This window comes from Haemaphysalis longicornis, unplaced genomic scaffold, assembly GCF_048455015.1.
Source record: "Haemaphysalis longicornis isolate Haplotype H1 unplaced genomic scaffold, Haemaphysalis longicornis Haplotype H1 scaffold_8, whole genome shotgun sequence".
NCBI classification, from domain to species: domain Eukaryota; kingdom Metazoa; phylum Arthropoda; class Arachnida; order Ixodida; family Ixodidae; genus Haemaphysalis; species Haemaphysalis longicornis.
The window spans coordinates 147,707,931-147,732,918 of NW_027526445.1; the positions used below are offsets into that span (position 1 = coordinate 147,707,931).

General features: G+C 49.4%; 1 protein-coding gene across 1 annotated transcript; it reads left to right on the forward strand.

The window, feature by feature from the left end:
* The first annotated feature begins 2,336 nt into the window (after positions 1 to 2,336).
* Positions 2,337 to 11,238, forward strand: LOC144148857 (uncharacterized). The gene is made up of 2 exons (XM_077680376.1): positions 2,337 to 2,636; positions 9,719 to 11,238. The coding sequence occupies exons 1-2, from the start codon at positions 2,529 to 2,531 to the stop codon at positions 11,207 to 11,209; spliced, it is 1,599 nt and encodes a 532-aa protein (XP_077536502.1). The 5' UTR covers positions 2,337 to 2,528; the 3' UTR covers positions 11,210 to 11,238.
* The last annotated feature ends 13,750 nt before the right edge of the window (positions 11,239 to 24,988 follow it).

Consider the following 24,988-nt stretch of genomic DNA (forward strand, 5'->3'; position numbering starts at 1 on the left):
CGCGCCTTCCCTCTAGCCCGGCCCTCTGGAAGAAGTTCGGGGAAGCATCGTCACATCGTCACCACTGAAGGCATGTCGCGGCGCGACAGAACTCGCGGGACGGGGAGACCACAATACGAAGAATCGAGAGGGGTCAGGAGGGGTCGCGAAACAACTTCTCGTGATCGGCCGGTTCCCTCCTTACCCTTCCTTTGTTCCCTCCTGCTTTGTTCCTTCCTGCTTTTCGTCTCCCGGTCAAAATTTGCGGTGGCTGCGTGGCCCAGTGGCTCGTTCACATTTCACATCGGCGCTTTGCCTAGTTGAAGTTAGGCTTAACTTTTTTGTAAAAACGTGCATCTTATGTCTCCGCGGAGTGTCAGCAGCAACATTTGAAGCTTCGGAAGCTGTGGTAAAAGCAAGATCAGTGGTCCGGATTTCAAGCATCTCGATGTGAGGACTCCTCCAGCGACGACTAACCGGGGTGCTTGGGATAATTGGCACTTTAATGTGAGTGAATACGACGAATCTCGCAGGAAGCGTGATTTGGAATACGTGCGATGTGCTTCGACAATCGACTGAACTTGCAACGATCCCTGCGTGACTTCGGCAGGTATCGTGTGTGCGTACTCTTCAAGATAGTGCAGCACCACAGAGACGTGCGCTTTTCGCCACAGGATACCCTTCCACGCCTTGCTGTGCGAATGCAACGGAACAAGGTTCACAAAGGCAAGCATTCCAGCTAAAGATTGACTTTCCATTTTAATTTTCTCACGTTTTCTCACGTTTTGCAGTGTAAAAGAAATATTTGTTCATTTGTGTTTTAATGGCCCTAACTAATATAAGGAACGAATTTTCGAACGGTTATTGTCGACGCTCGTTTAATATTTTTTTTCTATCGGGGAGAATAAATTTGCTTTTATGAACAGGTTGAGCGTCATTGACGGAACGCGATGATGGGACGTGATTTGGCCCTGCTTCCGAAGCACGGCCAAATCAGCTGAAAAGTGCCCAAATGAGTCTGGCTAAATTTTGTAACGCTACTGAGGTTTCCCTGAAGGAATGACTTCTGTATTTCTTGTTAACAGCTACGCGGGTTTGCAATTACACGGCTATTAAAAAAAAAAAAAGGCAGAGCGCGAGCATCGGCCACGCTATTCGCTAGAGACGGCGTGGTCTCGGGCGTGTTCCAGCGTTACGTTCCAGCGGCTGCTGGATCCACGAGTTTCCGTGTCCGGCGTGTACCAGCGTCCAGGTTCCCGTGAATTTGCAGCAGGCGCAGTTTCGCATGACGTGCGGATGAAAGCTGTTTTGTACTAAAAGAAATGATAGTTCTGACCGTTTCCAAGTCAGCACGATCATGGAGCATACAAATAACGCGCCACATTTTGTTTTTATCTTTGGCAATGAAATAAAAATTATTTGTTTGGTGTAACAGCAACATAAGAGGGCAGTAAAAGCCTCTCCATGACAAAAAGTGAAGCCCCGGTAGTGCCCAGGAACACTGTTGTAAAAAGAGGAAAATAAAATGGATAAGCACCGCAAACTGCTTTTTTTTTTTTCGGACTGTGATCAGGCATGTGCAGTCTGCGTAACATCAAACTTTTGTATTGCATGCATGAATGTACCACTAGCTGCATTGCTTAAATGCCTTTTGGTACAGCTTTCTGAAATCAGTTATTCACTGAAAACAATTTCAAGCTTGTACCAGAAAGGCAAGAATGACCCCAAATGCTTATGTTTGTTGGTCATATTTTTATTGAAATTGTTATGCATATCCTGCATACTTCAGGTAATTAATAGAAAAAACATCACGGGAAGTAAATTTCTTATGCCAAACTAGTTGAAATTGGAGACATGACAGGATTTACTACGAAAACAGACATGACAGGATTTACTACAGACTGCAGAGCAGGATTTACTACAGACTACAGAACAGGATTTACTACAGACTACAGGGCCGGATTTACTACAGACTACAGGACAGGATTTACGACAGACTACAGGACAGGATTTACTACAGAATACAGAACAGGATTTACTACAGAATACAGGACAGGTTTTACTATAGACTACAGGACAGGTTTTACTACAGACTACAGGATGTCCCATTCCCTCACAGGATCATTCTGTCGTATTTTTCTGTTGTGTTTTTCGACTGGGTTGTAGAACTTGAATGATATCTATTTCTCAAATCTAGCCGTCAGAATGAGCCCAGCCGCCAGCGACAAGAATAAATCGAAGCTGGAAGACGAAGAAGGACAGAATGAAGAAAATCGAGCTCTCAGCGATTTCCTTCTTCGTAGGTGGCTCACACGACCAAGGGGGCCGCTATCATCATCACCAAACCAGCGCGTGGGGACACGTCAGCAGCGTGTGGAGTAAGCAGGTCGTGGCTGGTCGCGGCTGTCGTTCCGAAGTGTCCACTTCGGCGTGCCTGTTGTGAAGGGCCTGGCGTCGAGTTCTCGCCGCGGACTGCTGCTGCTGCTGCCTCTGCTGCGTCGCTTGCTTACGAGAACCGCGTTTGCTTGGGACGTCCTTACCAGCTGGACATGGAAGGCGAACAGCCACCGCAGCGAGCCGATGACGGAGCCCGTGGCGACGGCCCAGACAAGCCGCTGCTGAAGGAGGCGCCGGCACGCGACAACGCAGAGGGCGGGGTGAGTGCGGAAGGCGTTCTCATGTTCTATTTCAAACGGAGGCTGGAGGCTCTAGACTGGCGTCCCACAGCGTTCCTGCTCAGCGCGGAAGGTGTGGCTATAGAGTGCTGCTGTCCGAGGACGTTCGAATTTGCAAGCCTTGGCTGGCACAGGGCACAGCGCAGCTGCCATTGTGGTGTAAAGGTTGCGTCCTAACTGTCTGGTATCGCGCGCGGTGATTGGAGCCCGCCTTTTCTCTAGTTTTTTTTTTTTTTGCACATAGAGGTTTGTTTACCTGTCATAGCTTAGGTTAGTTTTCGGTGTTCTAAATGTTTGTTTTCCGTTCGTTGGGCCGTGTTAGGCCGGGTTCAGACTGTTCCCGAAACTGCCGTAACAACTTTAAAGAATGACGTCATTTTACGTGTCAGCCAACAGAACTGCGTGGCACGCCGTTTTTTAAGCCTGTAGACCACGATATGGCTTTTGCGTCGGTAGTCTGAACATACCCTTAGGCCGTGTGAGACAACCGAAGTAAAAGGCATATCGTGATCAATGAACGTAAAAAAAAGGCGCGTCACGCAGTTCGGCTGGCTGAGATGTGAAGTGACGTCATTCTTTAAAGTTATTACGACAGTTGCGGCAACAGTCTGAATCCGGCTAACTCACTTCGAGTGTTGATCGCGAAGGTAGTCGATGAACACCGCCGCAGAAAGAAAAAGAAGCCAGTATGCGTAGGCGCACGAGACTGGCGGCGAATATTTGGAACGGTGTTTTTGTTGATCGCGTTTGAGTGAGAGTCGACGTTTGGAGCGCGTGCTAGGGCGCATCGATCGAGAATGAATAAAAGTAAAACGCCAAGACGCACGAGATGGCTCGCGGCTGAGTAAAACGGCGTTTTGTTTTCGTTGGAACCACCGTTTTGAGCGGTTGTTAAGGCACGTGCGTGCCGTATGGCATTCTACTTATTTCGAGCATTGCTCACGGCCATTAAAGCTGTGCGCAGCCGTGCAAAACAATAAAGAAGCCGAAATTCATGAGGCCGTGGGCCCATTTTTACAGCGGCGTCTCTTTTTTTTTTTTATTTGTTAAGCTTGTTTGCCCACGAGGATTTTCGTGCTGGGCACCGCAAGGGAGAAAAATGAATCTGCTAAATGCACGAGATGGCCGGTGAATATTAAAAGCGGCGTCTTAACCGGCGTTTGACGAACGTGTGCGGGCCATTGAGCTCTTTTCTGCAGAATGACTTCGGGACTCAGAAGGCCAATTAGGCATTAATTTTATTTTTACGTGATTGATAATTTTTGGTACGTGTTACCGCGTACTGCGTATTATAAAAAAAAAAAAAAAAAACGTTGCGTCTAATCTCACGGCAGCCGTGAGAATTACCTTCGATAAATTCTCACGGCAATTTCCATAAAAGCTGGCTGGTCTAACATTTGCTGACTATTACGTCCCTATGTAACCTAACGTAGCATAACCTCACAGAACCTAACGTAACCTAACCCAACACTTGAAACCTACCCAAATCCAGCCCAACTACAACAAACCTAGTCTAACCCAGCTCAACGACACGGAACACAACCTATATTAAACCTAATTCAACCCATTCTAAAAGTACTGTGCGTCGATCTCTTGAAATATAGGAAAAACCAGAGTAAACAAAGCATTAACAAAATCACGATGACCGAAAAAATTCCGAAAGCTAAGCACCTGAAAAAGGTGGAGGAAATGAAAGGATGCAAATTAAGAAACCAAACGGAAAAAAAAAGGTGAAAGCCGAGAAATTATTGAAATTAAACAAAAGAGAATTCGGGGCGATGCCTAATTCCCCATAACTTTTCGTTTCTTTTGTTCATTTTTCCACAGGAAAATTTTAAAATGGCTAATTGTTGTGGTAAGAGCATGCGTGCGTCGAAGACGCTTGTCAGCGGGACATAGTTTGCGGTGCAAAAATAATTATCGTGTAGTCAGTATCTGGCGGGCAGATTTAGTGGGTAGTTCTTTCCAGTTGCTCACAGCTGTATTTTGTCTTTGTCCCCCTTAGGTGTACCGAGGATATTCCTTGACATGCAATGTCTGACAATTTTTACGTGAAGCGTTTCGTCATACCGAAAAAAATTGGCGCGGCTTACACTACTGGTGCAAAAGGCTGGAGAAACAGGGAAGGGGGGGGGAGGGGAGTGGACCCATAGCTTATTCCGGTTTTGCAAAGTTTTGTTAGGCTGTGTTGGGGGGTGAGGCCAAGTTAAGCCGGATTTTACAAAGCCGAAGTTAAGCCGGATTTTACAAAGCCGTTCCAGTCGGTCCACCACACTGACAGCGGATCCCAGGGGTAAACAAGCTTGGTCGACCACCAGCACCGCTGTTTCTCCAGCCTTGCACCCCTAGTACAAGCTGAGCCAAATGTTTGGCGTTTGAGTAGCCCAGAAAGACTATCACCTTTATAATGGTGTAGTGAAAGCACACCAAAATGCCTCTTGTGCTCACCATCGAGCAATTAAGCGCGAAAGTCGGCTTCCCTGTTATAAAATCTATCTGCGGTGGTGCTCATTTCACAAGCGGCGCAGATCTTTTCTTGGTATTACTTGCTATACTCGGTTACAACTCAAGAACGGCACCACCTCATGTAGTGTATCACTCCGCCAAAGCGCCGGACCAGTCACGTCAGTGCGCGCGCGTTTTGAAGGGGGTTTGCTATGAATGCGTGATATCGTCTGCCTTGTCTCACGCAGTTTGTTTGTCGTCACTGGAGTCGTTTAGAAGCATATTAAGTCCACAAAATCACGGGAACGGCTCACGCCATGTTCAAAATATTCCCAGTAACGCCCTACTTGCGCCGCGCGGAGAAACATCCGGCTACGGTGATAAGGCACAGCGGCAACTTTCGGTGCCGTTCTTAAGTTGTCACCGAGTATAACGCCACCGGACCAAACTCAAACTTAAACATCTCTGCTGTTAAAAAAAGTGGGAGTGTGCAGTGGTGGCGTCCGCGCAGTTAAACTTAAATTTGTCCTCGCCTGCCACCCCCTCCTCTTCCTCGTCGTTCCGTAAGCCAGATAAACGGAACATCAATGTGCTCTGTTGCCAAAACAAGTAGATCGGCTTTCTCAATAGCAAGTGAACTAGGTGGTTCACTTCGAGACCAGATCTTCGAGTACATCTTAACGAGGCCAGCGATTGACAAAGCGAAGAGCGGTGTAATCGTCAGGCGATTGTGGTTTCGCTTACCTGGAGCCGACCGGTCTAACTGTGGTCGTGGTCCGTGCTGCCTATGAAGCTGCAGTCTTGTCCATGCTTAATACCAGGGATGACACGCACCTATGCCAGTCACTACTGCATGTTAAGTTAGTATCCTGCTTCCGTTGCACAAACGTAGGCCTATTGAGAAGCCGAGCACAATTGCTATTGCACAATAAACCGGGCGGCAAACGAAGGTTTGTATTCACAACAGAACAGACAGGGCATAATGAGCGCGACGTGTGGGCTCACATAAACTGCTACGAACCTGCTTCATAGCAACTGTTTTTTTCCATAGAAGCAAAGTCATTGTCCGAAGACAAATATCGAGGCCAGCAAGAGTTTCAATGCAGAAGCTTAGGTCTCCGCAGCAAGTGAAATTTTTCATGCCAGTATCAGAAATACTTTCGCCAACTTCCTGGCACACTTTCTCTTAAACACTAAGGTTAGTCTTTGGCGTTGAACTTTTGAGGTTCAGAAACATAAGGCGTGTTCACTGCTGTCGAAAAAGAAATGATTACTCGCGCCGACGTACTATTCTCAATATTAAAAAAATAAAGCCCGCCCTACGGTCGTGCATCTATCAACGGTAAGCATCTGCTCTCTAGGACAATTCCGTGTTTCAGGTTCACTGCAGTGTACTTGCTTGATCGATTCACGCAGTCAACAACGAAATTTCGGTGAATGATAATGTCGAGAACACAATTTGACTCCAGAGGTTCTGTTTGTACTGTGACATCACGCATTGCCAGGATAACCAGATAATATTTTTTGAGTAAAGTAGTACGAGCTTGGTCGTCCGTCGAAGAATTACTTTGTTCGCGGCATAGATTGCTCACTGGAGTGGTCTGTGGGGAAGACGAACCAAGTGATTACGTCAGGGTGTAAAGCATCTGCGCGAAAGTCTACAATGTCGTCCACAGGAAGGACGGAGACTGTATCAACCAAACCGGCACAAAGCATTGAACAATAACAGAGGGTGTGTTGTTTACAACGTTTCTGAAAATCACCGTGCCCGGGGCTCAATACTGGAGCTGCAATCGGCGATTGCGTAGTTCAGCTTCAGCGCAAAGCATGAGGGCCGTTGCGCCGTGCATTGCCGAACGTCATGCTTGAATTACGCGATGCCACGGAGCAGCGGAATTTTTCGGGCAAAGCATGCGCTCAACGCAGTCATTCACCGAAATTTCATTGTCAGCAGCATGATTTGGTGCACTCGAGTGCGCTGCGGTATAGAGCTGAACTACAGCGTCGAAATAGTGTGTGGAGAAAAATAAATACTTAGTGTATACCTTGCAGTCACAGGATGCGCTTAGGGAAACATGCTCTGCATGCCTAGATAAGCGATTATCACACAACTAAATGCTATCGAAATTCATAGAGAATCAGTCTGTATTTCCTGCCTTCGATTTTTTTCCCCCCAAAACATCACCTTTCTACCTCCCCTGTCCCTATGATTGGATTCGGGTAGTATGTTGCGAGCCCGTCGTCCAAAATGAAATTTTGGTGTATATCGTGCCGAAGCTATACGCCTGGGCTATGTTGCCTTGTAGTTGAGGTTAGCTTTGACCATCGTGGGTTCTCTAAAGTGCGACGAGTGTGTTGTTGCTTTTCGCCTCACTCCGACAAGCGGCCACCACGACCTCGATCAAACCCGTGTCCTTGGGCGCAGAAGCACAACGCCGTAGCCACTAAACCACCGCTGCCAAGCCTGTCGTGGTCAAAGTACGAAGTACTATAGATGTGTTCCTCCTGTAAGTGTAAAAAAAGTTAAATACGTGCGCAGGTATCCGAGGTTATCAACTGTTACGACAGGGAAATGCTGTAGGGCCACTCAACGGGATGTGCGCGTGTGTGCGCGAGCGCGTGTCTGTGTGCGTGCGCGCGTGCAGTTATGTAGTTATCGGTTCCTTTTAAAGTGTGTTTAAGCATAAAGCCTGTTTCGATTTTTTTTGCGACCTTGGATGGACCGTGGGACAGCGATGAGCAAATCTGTCGATGCAGTCACGTGACATCACGGAAGCCGCCATAGCAGCGTTCCTTTCTAATCGACCAGGCTTGCATCAACACTGTTTAGGTGCCCTAATGACAAAAGCGGCAACAGGGGCGAAATTTGTTCTTGTATAGGCTGCGTGAAGCTTTTAAATTCATACTCCATCCTCCGCGCTTTTACTATCGTAAAAACTTCAAAGGGTACTCTAAGAGCAATGATTGATTGATTGATTGATTGATTGATTGATTGATTGATTGATTGATTGATTGATTGATTGATTGATTGATTGATTGATTGATTGATTGATTGATTGATTGATTGATTGATGAGGTTTAACGCACGACGCTACACAGGCGATGAGGTGCGCCGTATAGTGGAGTGCCCCGGATCAATTTTGACCGCTTGGGGATCTCTAATGTGCGCCGAAATCTCGAGCAGACTGACGTAGCGACCACCATGGCCGGAAATCGAACCCGCGTCCTTGGAAGAGCGATGATTGTTTTCTCAGCTAGGGGCAACATTTGAGCTTGTTTGCGAGCCACGCCAAATAAAAATGGAACGCTTTCCTGCGGCACATGACGGCACGCCCATGCTTAAGCCAGACTTACCTTTAGTATACATTAGTAAGCAACTGTATAGGGGAGACCGCCATCTCTATAGTGGGGGGGCTGAGCAATATGTCGGCATGCAGCGTTCGATGGAAAGCGCGTTGAGGTGTTTTAGATAGTTCCGTTCAAAGCTTGCGATGCTTTTACATATGGAAAACGGAGAGCATTGCCGCTTGAGTAAGTGTCGACGATCCGACATTTTGGCAGAGTGCACAGGATAACGATACGATGCACCATTATCGGTACGAAAACGTTTATCATCATAGGCGAGACGCCGCTCAAAGCATACTCATATGTCCGCAAGCATGAAGCGCTGTTTAATATTTTGTCAGTTCTTCGGAATATCAGTAATTTCCTTTCGAGTACCATCAAATTTCGGCCAGGCAGTGAACGCTGAAGGGCGCTTTCCTTGGTTTTCTTTCCGTATGCTTGTTGGGTTGGTTTTAGCGGACACCAACACATGGGTTAGCTAATAGGCTGCTTTATATGAATGACTCTTGCATAATGTAATTCGAAAAAAAGGGTAAGAAACAGTTACTTACGTCAACCTCTTAAGCTGAAAGAATACTCGCGGAGCTTAGCGATACGGCGTAAGGATTGAAGGGCAGGAGAAAGGGGGGGGCTAGTATTGCGTAAAATAACGAATGTTGCAGGCTTCTTCCGAAAGGTTGAGGGGGGGGGGGGGTTAAATTATTAGGTGAAGGCGGAGGTTCCGAGTACCTGCGGATTGGCTTTACAAGGCACGTCGGCCATCCCAAGGAAAAGCAGAGTTTTTGACCGATACAGGGATACTCAGACCAGATTTGCGGCATGCGGAAATCTTCACTGCGTTCTATTCCCATTATTCGCTTGTATCCCGTTCGTCATATCACGATAACTGTGCGGATAACAGCTCCTTATGTAGTCGCGAAGCTGTTACACGAAGGACTAACCAATATTTAACCGTTAGATACTTCACTTACCTTTGTAAATTTCGTCGGGAAAAAACAACAACCGGAAATCAGAGTCCTAATGTGTAGTGGTACCAAAAGACATCAGAATACGGTAATCTTCGCTGTCCAATATTTTTTCCTTAAACGACCACTTCTATGACCAGAGTGATTTTGCCACTACCACGAAGTCATCAAAGCCAACAAATTACCTATACACATGCGACGGCCCCTCGTCAATTTATCTATTGATGTATCGAAAAACCCACCAGTGATTCGTTAAAGAAATCAACCCTTCTTTGACGGTAAATCAATGTCTTGTTTTTCCCTTTACAGGAAACACCCTCCAAGCCTTTAGAGTTCGGTGCAACGGAGCCAGAAAACGGGGTTGTTTCAGGAACACCGGAAGAGACCGAGCCTTCGAAGCCTGTGTCGAAGGAAGCAGCGGCAGCGGGTATCTTTACAGCGCCGGGTTCTACGCTGCCCTCACATCAAACGTCTCTGCCAACAGGAAGCACAGCCGCTTTCGAACCGTCGGAACCAGCAAACACTTTAGATCTGCAGTCGAAGGAGGAACCGGAGGATCCTCGTTGTGCCTCACCTCTGGAAGAAGCGACTGCTGTTGATACACAACCACCGGAATGCAAAGCTGCTGCACTAGAAGGAGTGCCGAAGCCATCGGAGCTTACCAACGACGCCAACACATCTTCAACGGTCAACCGTGACTCAAGCCAGCAGTTGGAAGAAGAGTTCGTGGAAGCTGCTGAGTGTGCTTCTAAAGACCTGGAAAACAGCTCGCACTCTGGTTCACCACAACTTCCTTCAGCATTGGAGCCTGAGTCACCTTCTTCAGTCGATGCGACCAGCCTTGGCACCGCGGAACCGACAGCGCATTTTGAATCGACGTCGCCATCATCGTCGGAGGAAGGTTCATCCAAGGTTGAACAGGCTAAGGCGCTTTTTTCACAAACTTCCCATGTCACTTCAAAGCTTTCTGGCGACCAAGTGAAATCTGCTGCTTTCCCATCTGAGCAGAGGTCAAAACCTTTGAATCCCTCCTCAGCGGCGCCCATCGGGGCGTCCAGCTACAACACACCGGGACGAGCGAGGTCGTCAGAACCGACCGCCCACCCGCGACGATTCGGTGGCGCTCGGCCCCGAGCTTCACCAAAGCCACCTTCACCGGCACAAGCAGCATCTTCAACCTCTGTGAAGCCTGCTGGAAGCAACGGGGGCACTCCAGCTCGGCCGCCGCCACGGTCGTGGGCCCCGTTCCGCACGCCGAACTTGTCCAGGTACTCACCGCGGGCAAGGGACCGAGTGTTCGCGCCGTCCGATCGAGGACCGAAAGACTGCGTCGCTCACCGCTCCGGCGGAAACCCCGCGACATGTGGCATTGCAAGCAGCGGCGGCAACTCACTTGGCACCGACAACGGCTCGACGAGGCGGAGCCCGCAGAAAAAAGGAGCACGGCGCAGGAGTACTAAGGAGGACCAAGAAGGAGGGAAACCTGGCGCGGACGAAACGCCCAACACGAGACGCGCGTTCCGCAACGCAGGGACGCCCGGCGATGGCGCCCAGGATCGTCGTGAGCAACCTCCCGTACCCCTGCCCCGACACGTGCCCGTGGACGGCGAGAGAAGAAAGGCCGAGGCTGAACGGTGGATCCAGTGCCCGCTGCCGCACGTGGATCCCACCGACTCGGCGACCATGTACTTGATGAGCCTGCGCGAGCGCATCGCCCGATTCTCTCCGAAGAAGAAGAGCATGATGATGGTGAGGATGCAGGAGGTACTGCACGAGGTGGAGTTCTTGTCGGAGTCTTGAACACTGGGGCTGGTAATAAAGTTGTTTCACTGGGGTAAGTGGCTCCCTGTGTCACGTGCTTGTTTTAGCGGAGTCTCAGGAGTAGCGGGTATTATTTCCGTAAATAAAAAGGGTGGCCACCTAATAAACTCAATCTAGGAGGTAGCCATTGAAATCTGTGCGCGAGAGATAACGCCCAGTGGAAACACTGTTGCCAAGCGTGTACGGAGGCTGAGAACGAACACGCGGGTTCGATTTCGGGCCACGGCGGCCGCTTTTGTGATGGAGGCGAAAAGCAAAAACGCCTGTGTTCCTCGGCGCACGTGATTCCCAGGTGGTAAAACTAAATCCAGAGCCGTCCACTACGTCATGTCTCATCTTTGTAGCATCAGTGCTAAACCCTACAATCAAAAATCGAAGAGCAAGTAGTAGTGGCGCACGCAGGATTTTGTTTCGAATTGACCGGGGGGCGTATTTCCAAACGCTTCGCTGCACAGAGCACCCACGTGACATCTCTGTTCGCGTGATGGAGCCTCGGTAAATTAACGCGGTCATTGTCTGCCCCCCAAACCTAAAGCGACCTAAAACATACCAAGTCACTATAATCAACAAAAACAACGCATAGATGTGAGTTTAGAAAAGAAATGTAGAAAAAAATTAAAGCAACGGAAAAGAAAACAGAACTAAGCCTGCTAGGGCTCGAACCCAAGCCGTCAGCGCCAGTACTCAGTACTCTACATCAAGGCCGCAGAGCCCGAACGGTAGGCTCGTATCAGCAGGCGCTCAAAAGGATATCGCGCGCAGTGACGTCACACACGTCACGTGGGTGCTCTGTGCAGCGAAGTGTTTGGAAATACGTGACCGGGTGGGGGGGGGGGGGGGGATTGAAAGGAGAAAAAAATGCGAACAAATGAGAGCATGTGGACAATAAGATTCTGACACTCCGAAATTGAGACAAAAGCCTCTGTTGGAGGTAATGCGACCTCTAGGTTTATTAGAGGAAGCCGGTTAAAAAAAAATTCACCCGCATTTCCCCGAAGGGGAGCATGGGGAAGTGCGAATGCACGGGTGATGCGAACTTAACTCTTCTTGGCCAATCGCCCTAAGTGGGTATGTGGTGGGGTCGCTTTCGCACTTAAAAACTCTTCTTGGCCAATCGCCCTAAATAGGTATGTGGTGCGGACGGACGGACGGTGGTGGACGCGTGATTCAGGGTCGCTTAAGATAAAATACTGATTGTGGAATTAAAAGCTATTTAATTCCACACTAGCCTGGTCAAAGTTTCAATGACTTGTGGGCTTGGCGCCTCGTGATCCCGATGTATGCTATAGGATTCAACCAGGGCTTCAATCCCATCTCGGTGAGAGAAGTTACATCTATAGTTACAAGGAAGGCGCCATCAGGGATTTTTATGTCGTTAATTTCCCGTAGAAAGTGGTTAGTGTCACGAAGATATGTCGAATGGGTAGCGAAGGAACTCTTCTTGGCCAATCGCCCTAAGTGGGTATCTGGTGCGGATGGACGGACGGCGGTGGACGCGTGATTCAGGGTCGCTTAAGAAGTGCATTCGCACTTAAAAATTAGCAGTGGGTTAACTCGGCTATGACAGGATATACGTAGCGTGAGCTAAGGTTCAGCTGGTTATTCTTAGCTTTCCTGGTTGTTTAGAATTAGCTATTTATCGAGCGGCTCCGGCGCAGCGTCACCAATCGCCCCAGAGGTAAGCTGGTTCCACAGGCGCACGCGGTGTTGCTGCGACGCGCAAGCCGTCGATTCCACAACCAGCTAGCCCTCGCATGATCATCAAGTGGATCGGGTCGCCACGTGCGGAATGTAGGTCGGCGAATACGCTGGGCGCGTGGGGTGTGTGAGAGAGACGCCGGGCAGCGAGCAACGTTCTGTGCGCCGTGAGGCGTCACTGCTCCTCGCGCATGCGCAGTACGCGGTTCTCCAGGAGTCACGCGAAACGTGCTCAACCTCGGCCAGCGTAGCTCACGCTACGAAAAAAGCAGAACTCCCGCTGGTGCAGTTTCAGGCAGGGCGCGCGCGCGCGCACTGCGGAGACCAGAAATTTGAATTCCATTGGGGGAAGGGGGGGGGGGGGGGTAGTAGTGAGAGGATAACGGCGCTACAGCCCATTGTGGGGAATCACTGCTCTGCACTTCCGGCAGCTTTCACGTTAAGTGGAACGGCTTTAATTTCTTATTATTTCTTAACGGCTTTTATTTCTTAATTTCTCCTCAGCCATCTCAACCCCCCCACCCCTCGTGATTGGTTCTATTTCTCATCATCATCATCAACAGCCCACTAGGTCAACTGCAGGCCGGAGGTCTTTTCCCCCGACCTCCAACCGCTCCTGCCACGTACCGCTCGAGTCTATTCTTTGCCTCCGAAATTCCCTATTTCGTCCCTATTTCGTCCCCAGGACCCGTCTCTCGGTGTCCACTATGTCACCCTGGTAGTCCACTGGCTGCCCCGGCCAATCCCCCGTTGTGGGGATGAGCTCCTTAAGAAGAAGAAGCGTGCACCACGTTCTGTGGTAGGGCAGCGCAGATCTTTGCTCCGCCGTGCACTTGTTCATTTCGGAATCTGGCCGTCTCCCGTGCTAGCCCCAGGCCATTCCGGGCTTCCCTCAAAAAGATCCCTGCGTGTATGATCGCTACTATCAGTGCCTTCCCGCCCACTGCCTCTCCTTCGCCAGCTTCCCTTCTTGTTTTATTTCTCTACGTACTTTTCATGTTTTCTTTCCTTTATTTTTTATTTTATTTTATGTTGGTTTCAACACTTCCTGTTGCTACGTCTCATGTTTGAGCAGTTGTTTTTTTCTGTATATATTTCCCTCATATTTTATTTACCTCCTTAAATGTCTTTCTTTAATTACCTTGTAATTTCTCTCTGTGAGCGCCCCTTTCCTGGCCAATCCCCCTGAGTGGGTATGAGCCATCTCTTTTGGCACCACCACCACCACCAGCCCGCAGCGGCCCACAGGCCGCCTCTAACAGAATTCAACGGGGTGGCCGAGGAAGAATCGGAACAATTCTCGGAGCTGTATGTTGCCCTCCGGAATGGCCCGTTGCCGTGGCTCAAACTACATGTCGGGGGAAGATACGCCAGTTGGCCATAGCAAGAAGACTCTTTAGTCCTTGGACAAGACCGACGGAGTTAGTATGTGGTTTGCTCTCATAATCGAACGCGTGGCTTACGTGTGGTATTTTGTATTGACGGCGTATTTTACCGACACTATCTTTTTACCGCTAGTGGTAGGATCGCCCGGCAGGGATTATGACACTCGGACTACGGCACTGTCATCTCAACCGTGGTGGAACTGTCCTGTCCAGAACTCTTCACCGGCTTTAGTTCTTCTCTCGTTTCATTTTTTTGGTTTTTTGGTTTCTTAGGAAACCGTTCCTAAAATGTTCACGTTTATTAATCACCTATGGTATTTCCACCTCCTGCCGAGATTTGACTAAATCTACCCGCCGCGGTGGCTCTGTGGCTAAGGCGTTGTGCTGCTGAGCCCAAGGACGCCGGTTCGATATCCCGGCTGCAGTGGCTGCCTTTTCTGATCGAGGCGATAAGCGAATTAGCACGTGTGTCCATATTTCGGCCGACGTTAGGGAACTCCAACGGGTCAAAATTAATCCGGAGCCCGCCACTACGGCACGCCTTATATCCCTAGCTGGTGTAGCTTCGGCGCGTTAAACACTACAATCGATCAATCAATTTGACTAAATGAAGAAGCGGAAACGTTGAACGTGATCTAATACCACAAGAATTGCAGATTGTATAAGAAGATCACGGCAAGTTGCTATTGCACGTACAGGGGGGGACGAAAGGGCGCCTATATTGAAGGCGCTGGTTTTGTGTACCGATGCGTCATACAGCCACTTCGCAAATGTCCAAAGAGACAAAATCATGCTATATATACCCGCAGGGAGTCTAAAGCTAAATAGTATATTGTTGTCAGCTGCAGGTAATCTTAGTTCAATTCCTGGGCTGTGAGTCTGGCTATCAAAACAGCCGCAACAACACAAATGCAAAAACCTTACGCCAAACGAAACCTCGGCCACTTGGCAATTTCCAACATGTATTGCAGCCCTGCCTAGACAGACATCTACTTAGTTCGCCTCTACGGACACCAGGGAGTAAATTATAACATCATGCCTAGACAGCACTTCTGGCCATGCACACTATTTTTTGTGGAGCCATAATCTTTGCTCTCAGTGGCAACATCTGCAGAAATACTTGCTCCTAATTAAACGAAAAAAAAAAAACGTTGCTCCCAGACTAACTGGTGTTGAGATGTCGCCATCGAAATGGTTAAACAAAACAAAAATTGGAAGGAAGTCCTGCTTGACTGTACTCCTCAACCGGATGATGTTTTCAAACCTTAGTGTCTAAAACAGCGGCCTTAACGTTACCTTCGAAATAATTCAGAACTTCATGGCTTGAGCTTCCTGTAAGACGCATGCATATCGAATAGTAATCATGCCGGAAGCGCTGATTTTTCAGTTATCATCACCGTATGTATATGAAACAACGCTCAACGCCGGCACCAAAAGACTGGGGCACTCGCGGACTCGCACATTGATCTAAAGAGCAACGATAAGAGAATGCGTCAGTGGGGGCGGGAGTCAGTGAGAAGTTCGTGTAATGCTCATTACGAAACGCAGCAATAAATGGGGGTGCCCTACAGCAAACGTTGTGCCATCATTCCTTACAGCGAAGCACCCCCGGACCTGAAGCACTTCTACCATCACGGCCACGTAGGAGCGTGCTTCTTCAATATTCATCCGGAGTCATCAGGACCAAATGGCCGCCAACCGCGCCATGAGGCGCTCGCCCGGCGCCTACCGCGGGGGCAGGGGCCTCAACGCAGCTTCCGGCTTCTTCAACAGAGAATCCACCAGGCCTCCCCACGACGGCGACGCGCGGTATCCGAGTCGGAAGCGCTACGCCAACACGAAGCCGAGGCTGCTCAAGCGGGAAGAGATGAGGCAGCAGGAATTACTCGAGCAGCGGGCGTCAGCCTCCCTTTTCACCTCGGAGGTGCCTCCGCTCAGCCGCGAAGGCGGAGGCCAGGTTCAGCACTGTGCCGGAGCCAGCGACGAAGCGAGAAGCGCAGACGGACCGAGTGGCGGCGAGCAACCGGCCCCTACGCCGAGACAGGAGGAGGAGCAGTGGCCGCACTGTAGGCTGGTGCACGTGGATCTGACGGACTGCGACACCCTGTACCTTCTCAGCCAGCGCGAACGCCTCGGCCGACTCGACCCGAAGAGGAAGAGCATTGCAATGAAGCGGATTCAAGAATTGATTCACGAAATTGAGTTCGACATGGCAGCCTCCTCGCCAACCTGGCCTGCCGGGGAAGAATAAAATATCACTGAAGCATGGGGTAATCTAATGCGAATTAAAATATACGCTAATTGGGCTGATATTGTGCTATAAAATATGGGGGAATAAAAGGATTGAGCAGCGCAGCATTGCGCTGCTTTACGTGTGGTTTCCGAGCGATCAGTAAAGCTTGATGTCGTGATAGTTGGTGTAGCATGCTAGGTAAGTTGCGCTTGTTGTGAACACAGAGACGGACACCAAAAAAAAAAAAAAAAAAAAAAAAAAAAAAAAAAAAACTTGTGACGCCTTTTCGTGAAAGTACGCTTTTTTTTCCCGTGTCTGTCTCTGTGTTCACAACAAGCGCAACTTACCTTCAAAAGCAAATTCCGAGAGATGACTTTACAACCATATTTTGTTCGCCGTGAATTAGAAAATAGGGTGCTGAGAAGAACAATTACGGCTTATTTGCAATAATATACGTTGTGGGCGCCACAGATGTATCAATGCAGGTGTTTCTGAAAGTTAAAATTACTTAAACACACAAGCCAAACGTGAAAGTTGCTTCTCACCAGAGCCAAAACAATACCTATAAGTGATCCGTTATCCGCTGTTACTGTCGACATCCTTACACTAACACGGATCGCACAATTATCCATATATAGCAGCTGTTGTGGAAAATCGGAACCAAAGGGCCGGGGCTTGCAGAGGGAGCCGTGAATTCTATTTACATAATGATGATGGTAATGTCAGAACGTGCGGGAATCGCGGAGCTTCTTTCACAACACCCTCCCCGCCTCGATAGAGTGAGCAAGCTAGTTGGCCCACCACTGTTGTCCGTTTCACTGGCACATTCCCTTCTTTATTAAGTGCAATGCACTTCTTAAGCGACCCTGAACCTGCGTACACCGGCGATGTCCGCGCACGTGGAGATGGGCGCGCGCAGCCTGGCCGCTGACATACCACATACCCACGTGGGGGATTGGCCAGGAATCTCCTCGTCTTCCTTGGCAACGGGGGGAGATGGGCGTGCGCTGCCTGGCCGCTGACATGGCACATACCCACGTGGGGGATTGGCCAGGAATCGGGCGTGAGAAGGGCTAATGCACCCGCTTAAAGGAGTACTGACACGAAATTTCAAAGCTGAGATCCGCTCTAGCAATCAAGTACAACGACATCACAAATAGGTGTCTGTGAATAAATGCATCTTTCTTTCTTTGTAGTTGTGTGTGTGTGTGTGATCTCTCTTTCGCGAACATTACCGAACCGCGCAAATTCAACTCGTGCATTCGCACTTTCACATTCTTCCCCTCAGGGAAATGCGGGGAATTTTTCATCCAGCTCCGTTTTGGGACAGCTTGATCTTCCAGCGGTGTTTGTCGCGTCGATGGCGCTTCCGGCAGACAGACCTGTGTACCGTTATACAGACTTGCAAACAACAACCACTTCTTGTTTAATGAAAGTACATTGAGGGGCGACAATTTTCTTGGGAATACCTTGAAACTATTTATGACGCTTGAGTAGATCATACCGGTTCTGTTCGCTCTATTTTTGTCGTCTTGTGTGTTTGCTGAACAGATGCGTTTTTGTCGCTTCCGAGAGTGCGTCTTTTTGGTGCTCCTAATCGAGGACATCGGTGGTCTTCTAAGTTTTTCGATAAACTCTTCGTGCCCGTTTAAATGGTCGACGCACTTGCTTGGTTGGACTCTCAAAAGAGTCAAGCGCGTGGGATTGATTGATTGATTGTAGGGTTTAACACGCCGACGCAACGCAGGCGATGAGGCTTGCCGTATTGGAGGGGTCTGGGTTAATTTTGATTAATTGCCTTTCTTGTGGTATGTGCAGGCGTTGTGAAAGACGTTTCCCGACTACCGCGCATGCTGACATTATCATCATCATTATGTAAATAAGAATCCGTGGTTCCCTCTGCACGTCTCCTGACTCTACTTTCAAATTATATATAAAAACGTTTTCTGTTCTGTATTTCCTTTTCTAAATTTTGGGATCTAAAATATTATAGGTCACATCCTGACTAGGTAAGAAGCTTCTTTGCCAATCCCCCACGTGGGTATGTGCCATGCCATGGTCTGAGGCAACCAACCAACCAACGTACCGGCCCATTGTCTTCCGGTTGTCCACAGCATTGGGGCCGAAACCCAGGAACGAAACCCTTTCGACGACTCGGTGGTGTGCGACCTTGGATTCAAAGACGTTGGACGCCAGAGACCCCACCGATGTCGACGGACGTGCCTGCATACTGAAGGGCCCATGAAAATGCTGAACACAGCATACGCTTGTCGCGCGCTGCGATATCACGGTGAGTGAATCGAGAGCCACATCTTCACCTTGGAAAAGTATGGTGGCTGGCGCGGAAATACAGGACAGCTTATGGAATCTTCGTGATATCAGAGTGTCTACTCTTGGGACTGCACATCCCACCGCAGTCACATGTGCTGGGAATCAGCCATCCCAGCGCAGTCACCGGTGTAATGACGTTGCCTTGCTCCGTACGCTATCGACGCGGTGCAGAGAAGAACGATGAAGTTCCCGAGCCGACAAAAAGTTGAAGCAACATTTATTGCAGCATGTACAGAGTGTAACAAGAGTTACATGGCTCGCACAGAGGCGATAGCACGTCTCCACTCGGTGCCTCCGAAAAGTGCCGGGCTCGCTGCGCTTCCGGGCGGGTTTTATACCCCCGGGAGTCCGTTGCAGCCACGAGAAGTTTGAATCGCTCCAATTAGGACTGTCGCTGGCTGAAGTTCGAATCCGACGAATGAAGGCGAAGCGATTGAATCAGCCGAACCGACGCCGTCGCCGTTTCAGCGAAGCCGTCTCCAGGCATGTAGCGGCATGTCTGCCGCGAGCGGTTTGGTCGAGGAGTGAATCGGCCCCGCTGTCGGCGCGTCGCCTAGTGAAACAAATTTGGGCCGGGCGCTCTGGCATAACACTACCAGAAAACAACAGGCACTGCGTGCATTAATACAGAAAATTCGAGACGAGGCCCTTTCCGCCGTGAACTGCCTGCATCCGAGTTACGTAGGACTCAAAAGCCTTCTTTACCTACTCCAAGAACGTGAAGCGAAGCTGAAACTGTTAGACAAAACGCTTGAGCCGTATGTAGTCCCCGAATGTCTTGAGGAAGAATTTACCACATGCTTTGAATAGGAAGAGATAGGGTAATTATCGGCACCAGAGCCAGATTACGCTGCGCTTTAAAAGAAAAAAATGAGAACAGAATCTCAGCGTGCTATTGGTGTCTTATTCAACATCTCCGATTCTTCAGTCATCTCGAAGTCAGAGAAGGAACTGATGGATAAGCGGCCTCCACATCATTCGATTCTGACATCACCTTATTTGATCGTAGGCTCCATTGATGAAGCCCACCCGGGTGAAGCTTCACCGGACAATTTCCGAACAGTGAAGTCTGGATCCATTCTTCAGCAGCACTTAGAGAAGACGCTTAATGACAGCCACCAACCGGAACGCGAGCCACCTTCACCAGACCTCGGCTTGAAGCAGCTGCTGCGAAACGAGAACTGCGACGCGCTTCAGCCTGCACGAGGCAAACACGTTGCGCACAGAGGGGAGGAGATAAGGTTCAGCTTATGAAGCCACGCTGGGGACCAACTCAGCGCGGACCCCGGCGTGGCTTCATAAGCTGAACCTTATCTCCTCACCTCTGTGTGTAACGTGTTGTGTAACAAGTGAGCGACATCGGACCATTTCTTATGGTCTGACGAGAGCATGTCACGGAGAGGTTTGCTTTGTTTCAAGAACTTCGAAGGAGAGCCGCTCCTAGCGTCACTAAAAAAAGCTTTTAGAAAGTCGGCACTCTTTTTTCCCATTTTTATGTGCCGCCAGGATTTTCATTGATCGGTCGGCGCCACGTGATATTTGTTTACATATGTGCGGAGCCATTTTGTTTCTGAGCGCCTCTCCGCTATCTCTCTCTGCTTCGCGGACGCTAGAGCGGCCGCTCGCACTCTGCCCGTCACAACCGGCCGCGGTTTCATTGGAGAGATGGCAACACTGCAAGCCAGAAAAAGAACGTCCACCAGACCATAAAGTTTCACACTAATGTATACTAGAGGGAAATCTGGCGCTGCATTTGCGGGCCGCCGTGGGCGGCGGCATTACAGCTAGCGACGTTCCTCGCCTCCTTGGCTTGGTTAGCCACATGGCTTCTTTTTCGTCTTGAAGCCAAAAGGGGTACTATTGTTTTTTTGTTCGTCTTCCATGAAGCTTCTAAATAATTTCCACGGAAATAATACACGGAAATAAATGTATTTCCGTGTATTGTATGTGCTGTATTGCCCCTCCTGCTTGGGCCCAAACCGGGCCTGCAGTATGTACTAAATAAATAAAATAAATAAAATACCTGAAAAATAAATATTTCGGGAGCTTTAGTTTCATAATAACAGAACAAATTTGATTAATTTCCTGAAGTAATATTGCTGCGTTTTTGCAGCCAAAGCCAACTTTTCAGCCTGTTCGTGAGCCATGCCAAGGACAAGTGAAACGTGCCTGACCGGTACATGACGGCACGTTTGCTGAAGCGCGGCTCCCCTAGACAGTGGCGCCAGATTTTCCTCTAGTATATATTAGTATGAAACTCTATGCACCAGACGCTTCCGGGTGCACGAAGTGGCGGTACTCTTAAGCGTAGCTTATTTAGTGACGCTAGGCGCTCCGCATGCCTCTTTGGATGATATAATTTTACCTATGGGCCATTGGATCACCAGGAGAGACATTTTGCTCCTGATCCTCGGGTTTTTAAGGGACACGCGCCTCAGTAGCTCCTGGTGATTTCCCGCGCATAGCGGCAAAAAATTCCCTCGCACTTCCCCGAGGGGGAGAGTGTGTAAGTGCGAATGCACGGTTGTTGATTGCGCGATTACGGTGGATATCGTGATCTTAATGAGTAGTCGAGAGATTACACACACGCACACAACTACAAAGAAAGATATTTCACTCGTTATTGCTGGTACCGTTGCCCGGTCCGCCATCATCGTTATCGAGATGCAGGACCAGCGACCGCTCTCGACGACGGCGCGCGCTCGACTAATACCCTCCCGCGCCACGCGGCCGCTACACGAGCGCCCTCACGCGTCGGAATGCGGAGCGCCCGCTACGCGAGCGAGAGCTCTCCCGCCCGAAGTGGAGAGGAGGCGCCCAACACCCGCAGTCACTGAGCGGAGAGAGGAGGAGGAGAGTAGCGCGCGCCCATCTCCCCCCGTTGCTAGGGAAGACGAGGAGCGTGCGCACCCGCAGCTGTTGCTATGCGGACGACGGCGGCGGACGATTCAGGCTCGCTTAAGAAGTGCATTGGCACTTAAAAAGTGTAATCAGGGAGCAATTGCCGGCATATCACGCAAGGATAGATCCATCCGCTAATAAAAATCATCATCACCACCACAACCATAGGCCTCAATAAGCAACCTCAAGTCCTTGGCCTTCAAGAAGGGCCATGTGCAACCACCAGGCCTTTTCATAGACGGTTGACGATGTTCAGAGTCCAACTGAGGAAGCGTACCAAAGACTGGCAAATAAACGAAGGCGGAAAATTTCGGAGACCAGGCAAGCCTTTGATAAGGCGCACCAAATAGACGCACCCTCGGAATCGGCAGAAACCTCGTCGTCTGTTCTGCGAACACGCAAGGCCAGAAAAAGAGAGTGAACCAAACAGGCATAATCTACCTAAGTGTCATGGTCAACGGCTTCAACTGATCCCGAAGGAAATCCGCGGACAACATACGGAACTTACTTTCATCCAACAAACTGTGGTTGTTGTCCGCAAGTCTGTCTGCCGGAAGTGCCATTGACGCTACAAACACTGCTGGAAGATCAAGCCGTCCCAAAACGGAGTTGGATGAAACTTGGACGTGAATGTGCCTATGAAACGGACTGATCGAGGCGGGGAGGCTGTTGTGAAAGCAGAAGTTTTACGACTCCCGCGCATGCTGGCATTATCATCATCATTATCTAAATAGAATTCATGGTTTTCTCTGCACGCCCCGGCACTTCGTGTTCTAATTTACCACAACATCGGCTGTCTATGTAGAATTGTGCAATCAGTGTTAGGGTAAACATGTCGAGAGTAACAGTCAATAACGGGTCGCTTATAGCTATTGCTTTGACTCCTAGCTGTGCGAAGTAACTTTCATGTTTGTCTTGTGTGTTTAGGTAATTTTAACTTTCAGCAACACCTGCTTTGATACATGTGTGGGGCCCACAACGTATAACAAATAAGCCTAATTGTTCTTCTCAGCGCCAAATTTTCTAATTCACAGGCCAACAAAATATGGTTGTCAAGTGATCGCTCGAAAACCGCAAGTACTGCGGCGCAATGCTATACGCTGCGCACACCTTTTATTCCCCCATATTTTATAGCAAAATCTCAACCAAATTAGCGTATATTTTAATTCGTATTTGATTACCTCCCATGCTTCAGTGATGTTTTATTCTTCCTCCGCTGGCCAGGTTGGCGAGGAGGCTGCCATGTCGAACTCAATTTCGTGCATCAATTCTTGAATCCGCTTCATTGCAATGCTCTTCCTCTTGGGGTCGAGTCGGCCGAGGCGTTCGCGTTGGCTGAGAAGGTACAGAGTGTCGCAGTCCGTCAGATCCACGTGCACCAGCCTACAGTGCGGCCACTGCTCCTCCTCCTTTCTCGGCGTAGCGGCCGGTTGCTCGCCGCCACTCGGCCTGTCTGCGCCTCTCGCTTCGTCGCTGGCTCCGGCACAGTGCTGAACCTGGCCTCCGCCTTCGCGGCTGAGCGGAGGCACCTCTGAGGTGAAAGGAGAGGCTGACGCCCGCTGCTCGAGTAATTCCTGCTGCCTCATCTCTTCCCGCTTGAGCAGCCTAGGCTTCGTGTTGGCGTAGCGCTTCCGACTCGGACACCCCGCGTCGCCGTCGTAGGGAGGCCTGGTGGATTCTCTGCTGAAGAAGCCGGAACCGGCGTTGAGGCCCCTGCCCCCGCGGTAGGCGCCGGGCGAGCTCCTCCTTGCGCGGTTGGCGGCCATTTGGTCCTGATGACTCCGGATGAATATTGAAGAAGCACGCTCCTACCTCGCCGTGATGGTAGAAGTGCTCGCGGTCCTTGGGTGCTTCGCTGTAAGGAATGATATCACAACGTTGGCTCTAGGGCACCCCCATGTATTGCTGCGTTTCGTAATGGAAATTAATTGATTGGGGCGTTTGACGTGCCGGTGTGACGCAGGCGAGGAGGCGCTCCGCAGTGGAGGGCTCCGGATTAATTTTGACCACTTGGGAATCTTTAACCTGCGCCGAAATCTCGTACACAGGGGTGTTTTTGTTTTTCGCCTCCACCAGGAAAATGGCCTCCGCGGCCGGGAATCGAACCCGCGACCTCGTGCTCAGCAGCGCAACGCCTTAGCAACTGAGCCACCACGGCGGGTTCGTAATGGAAATTACATGAACTTCTCACTGACTTACGCCCCTACTGACGCATTGTCTTATTGTTGCTCTTAAGATCAATGTGCGAGTGCGCGAGTGCCTGAGTGCTAGCGTGCGGTCGTTGAGCGTCGTTTAACATACATACTGTCATGATAACTGAAAAATCGACGCTTCCGGCGTGATTAATTTGCGATATGCTTGCGCTTTACAAGAAGCTCAAGCCGTGAAGTTCTGAATTATGCCACTATGGCTTGAAAAATCACCCGGTTAAGGAGTGACAGTTGAAGCAGGATTTTCCTGGCAATTTTGTTTTCGTCCAATCATTTCTGGCGGCACTACCTCAAAATGGGTTTGTCACAGAGCAACCCTTTTTTTTAAATAGGAGCATGTATTTATGCATCTGTTAATCCTGAGAGCAAAGGTTATGTCTCTATAAAAAATTGTAATCGGCCAGAATTGATATCTAATTGGGTCTATAAAAATATAATTTGATAATATCCCGGTGCCGGAAGCGGCGAACTAAGTAAACAATGCCTGTCTCCGCAACGCTGCGGTTAACACTTTAGAATCCTCAAATACTGAAGGTATCGTTTGACGTAGGGTTCTTCTTTGGTGCGGTTGATGCTGTTTCGATAACCAGTCTCACAGCCCAGTAATTTAACTAAGGTGAACTTTTGTTGACAACAATAAACGAAGTAGTCATGCTCCGTGTGGGTTTATATAGCATGATATTGTCTTTTTGGTTATTTGTAAAGCCAGTGTATGACGCATCGGCAGACAGAAAGAGCGCCTTGAATCTAGCTCCATTATATCCTCGGTTATCGCGTTCCAGAAAAGCAACTTGTCATCGTTATCTTCTTATAGAGGCTGCCATCCTTGTAGTATTTAGTTACGTTCAACGTCTCCGTTCCTTCATTTAGTGATACCGATCGATAGATTGATTGATTGCTATGAGACGTGCCGTAGTGGAGGGCTCCGAATTAATTTTGACCACTTAGAGTTCCCTAACGTCCTCCGAAATCTCCACACACGGACGTTTTCGCTTTTCAC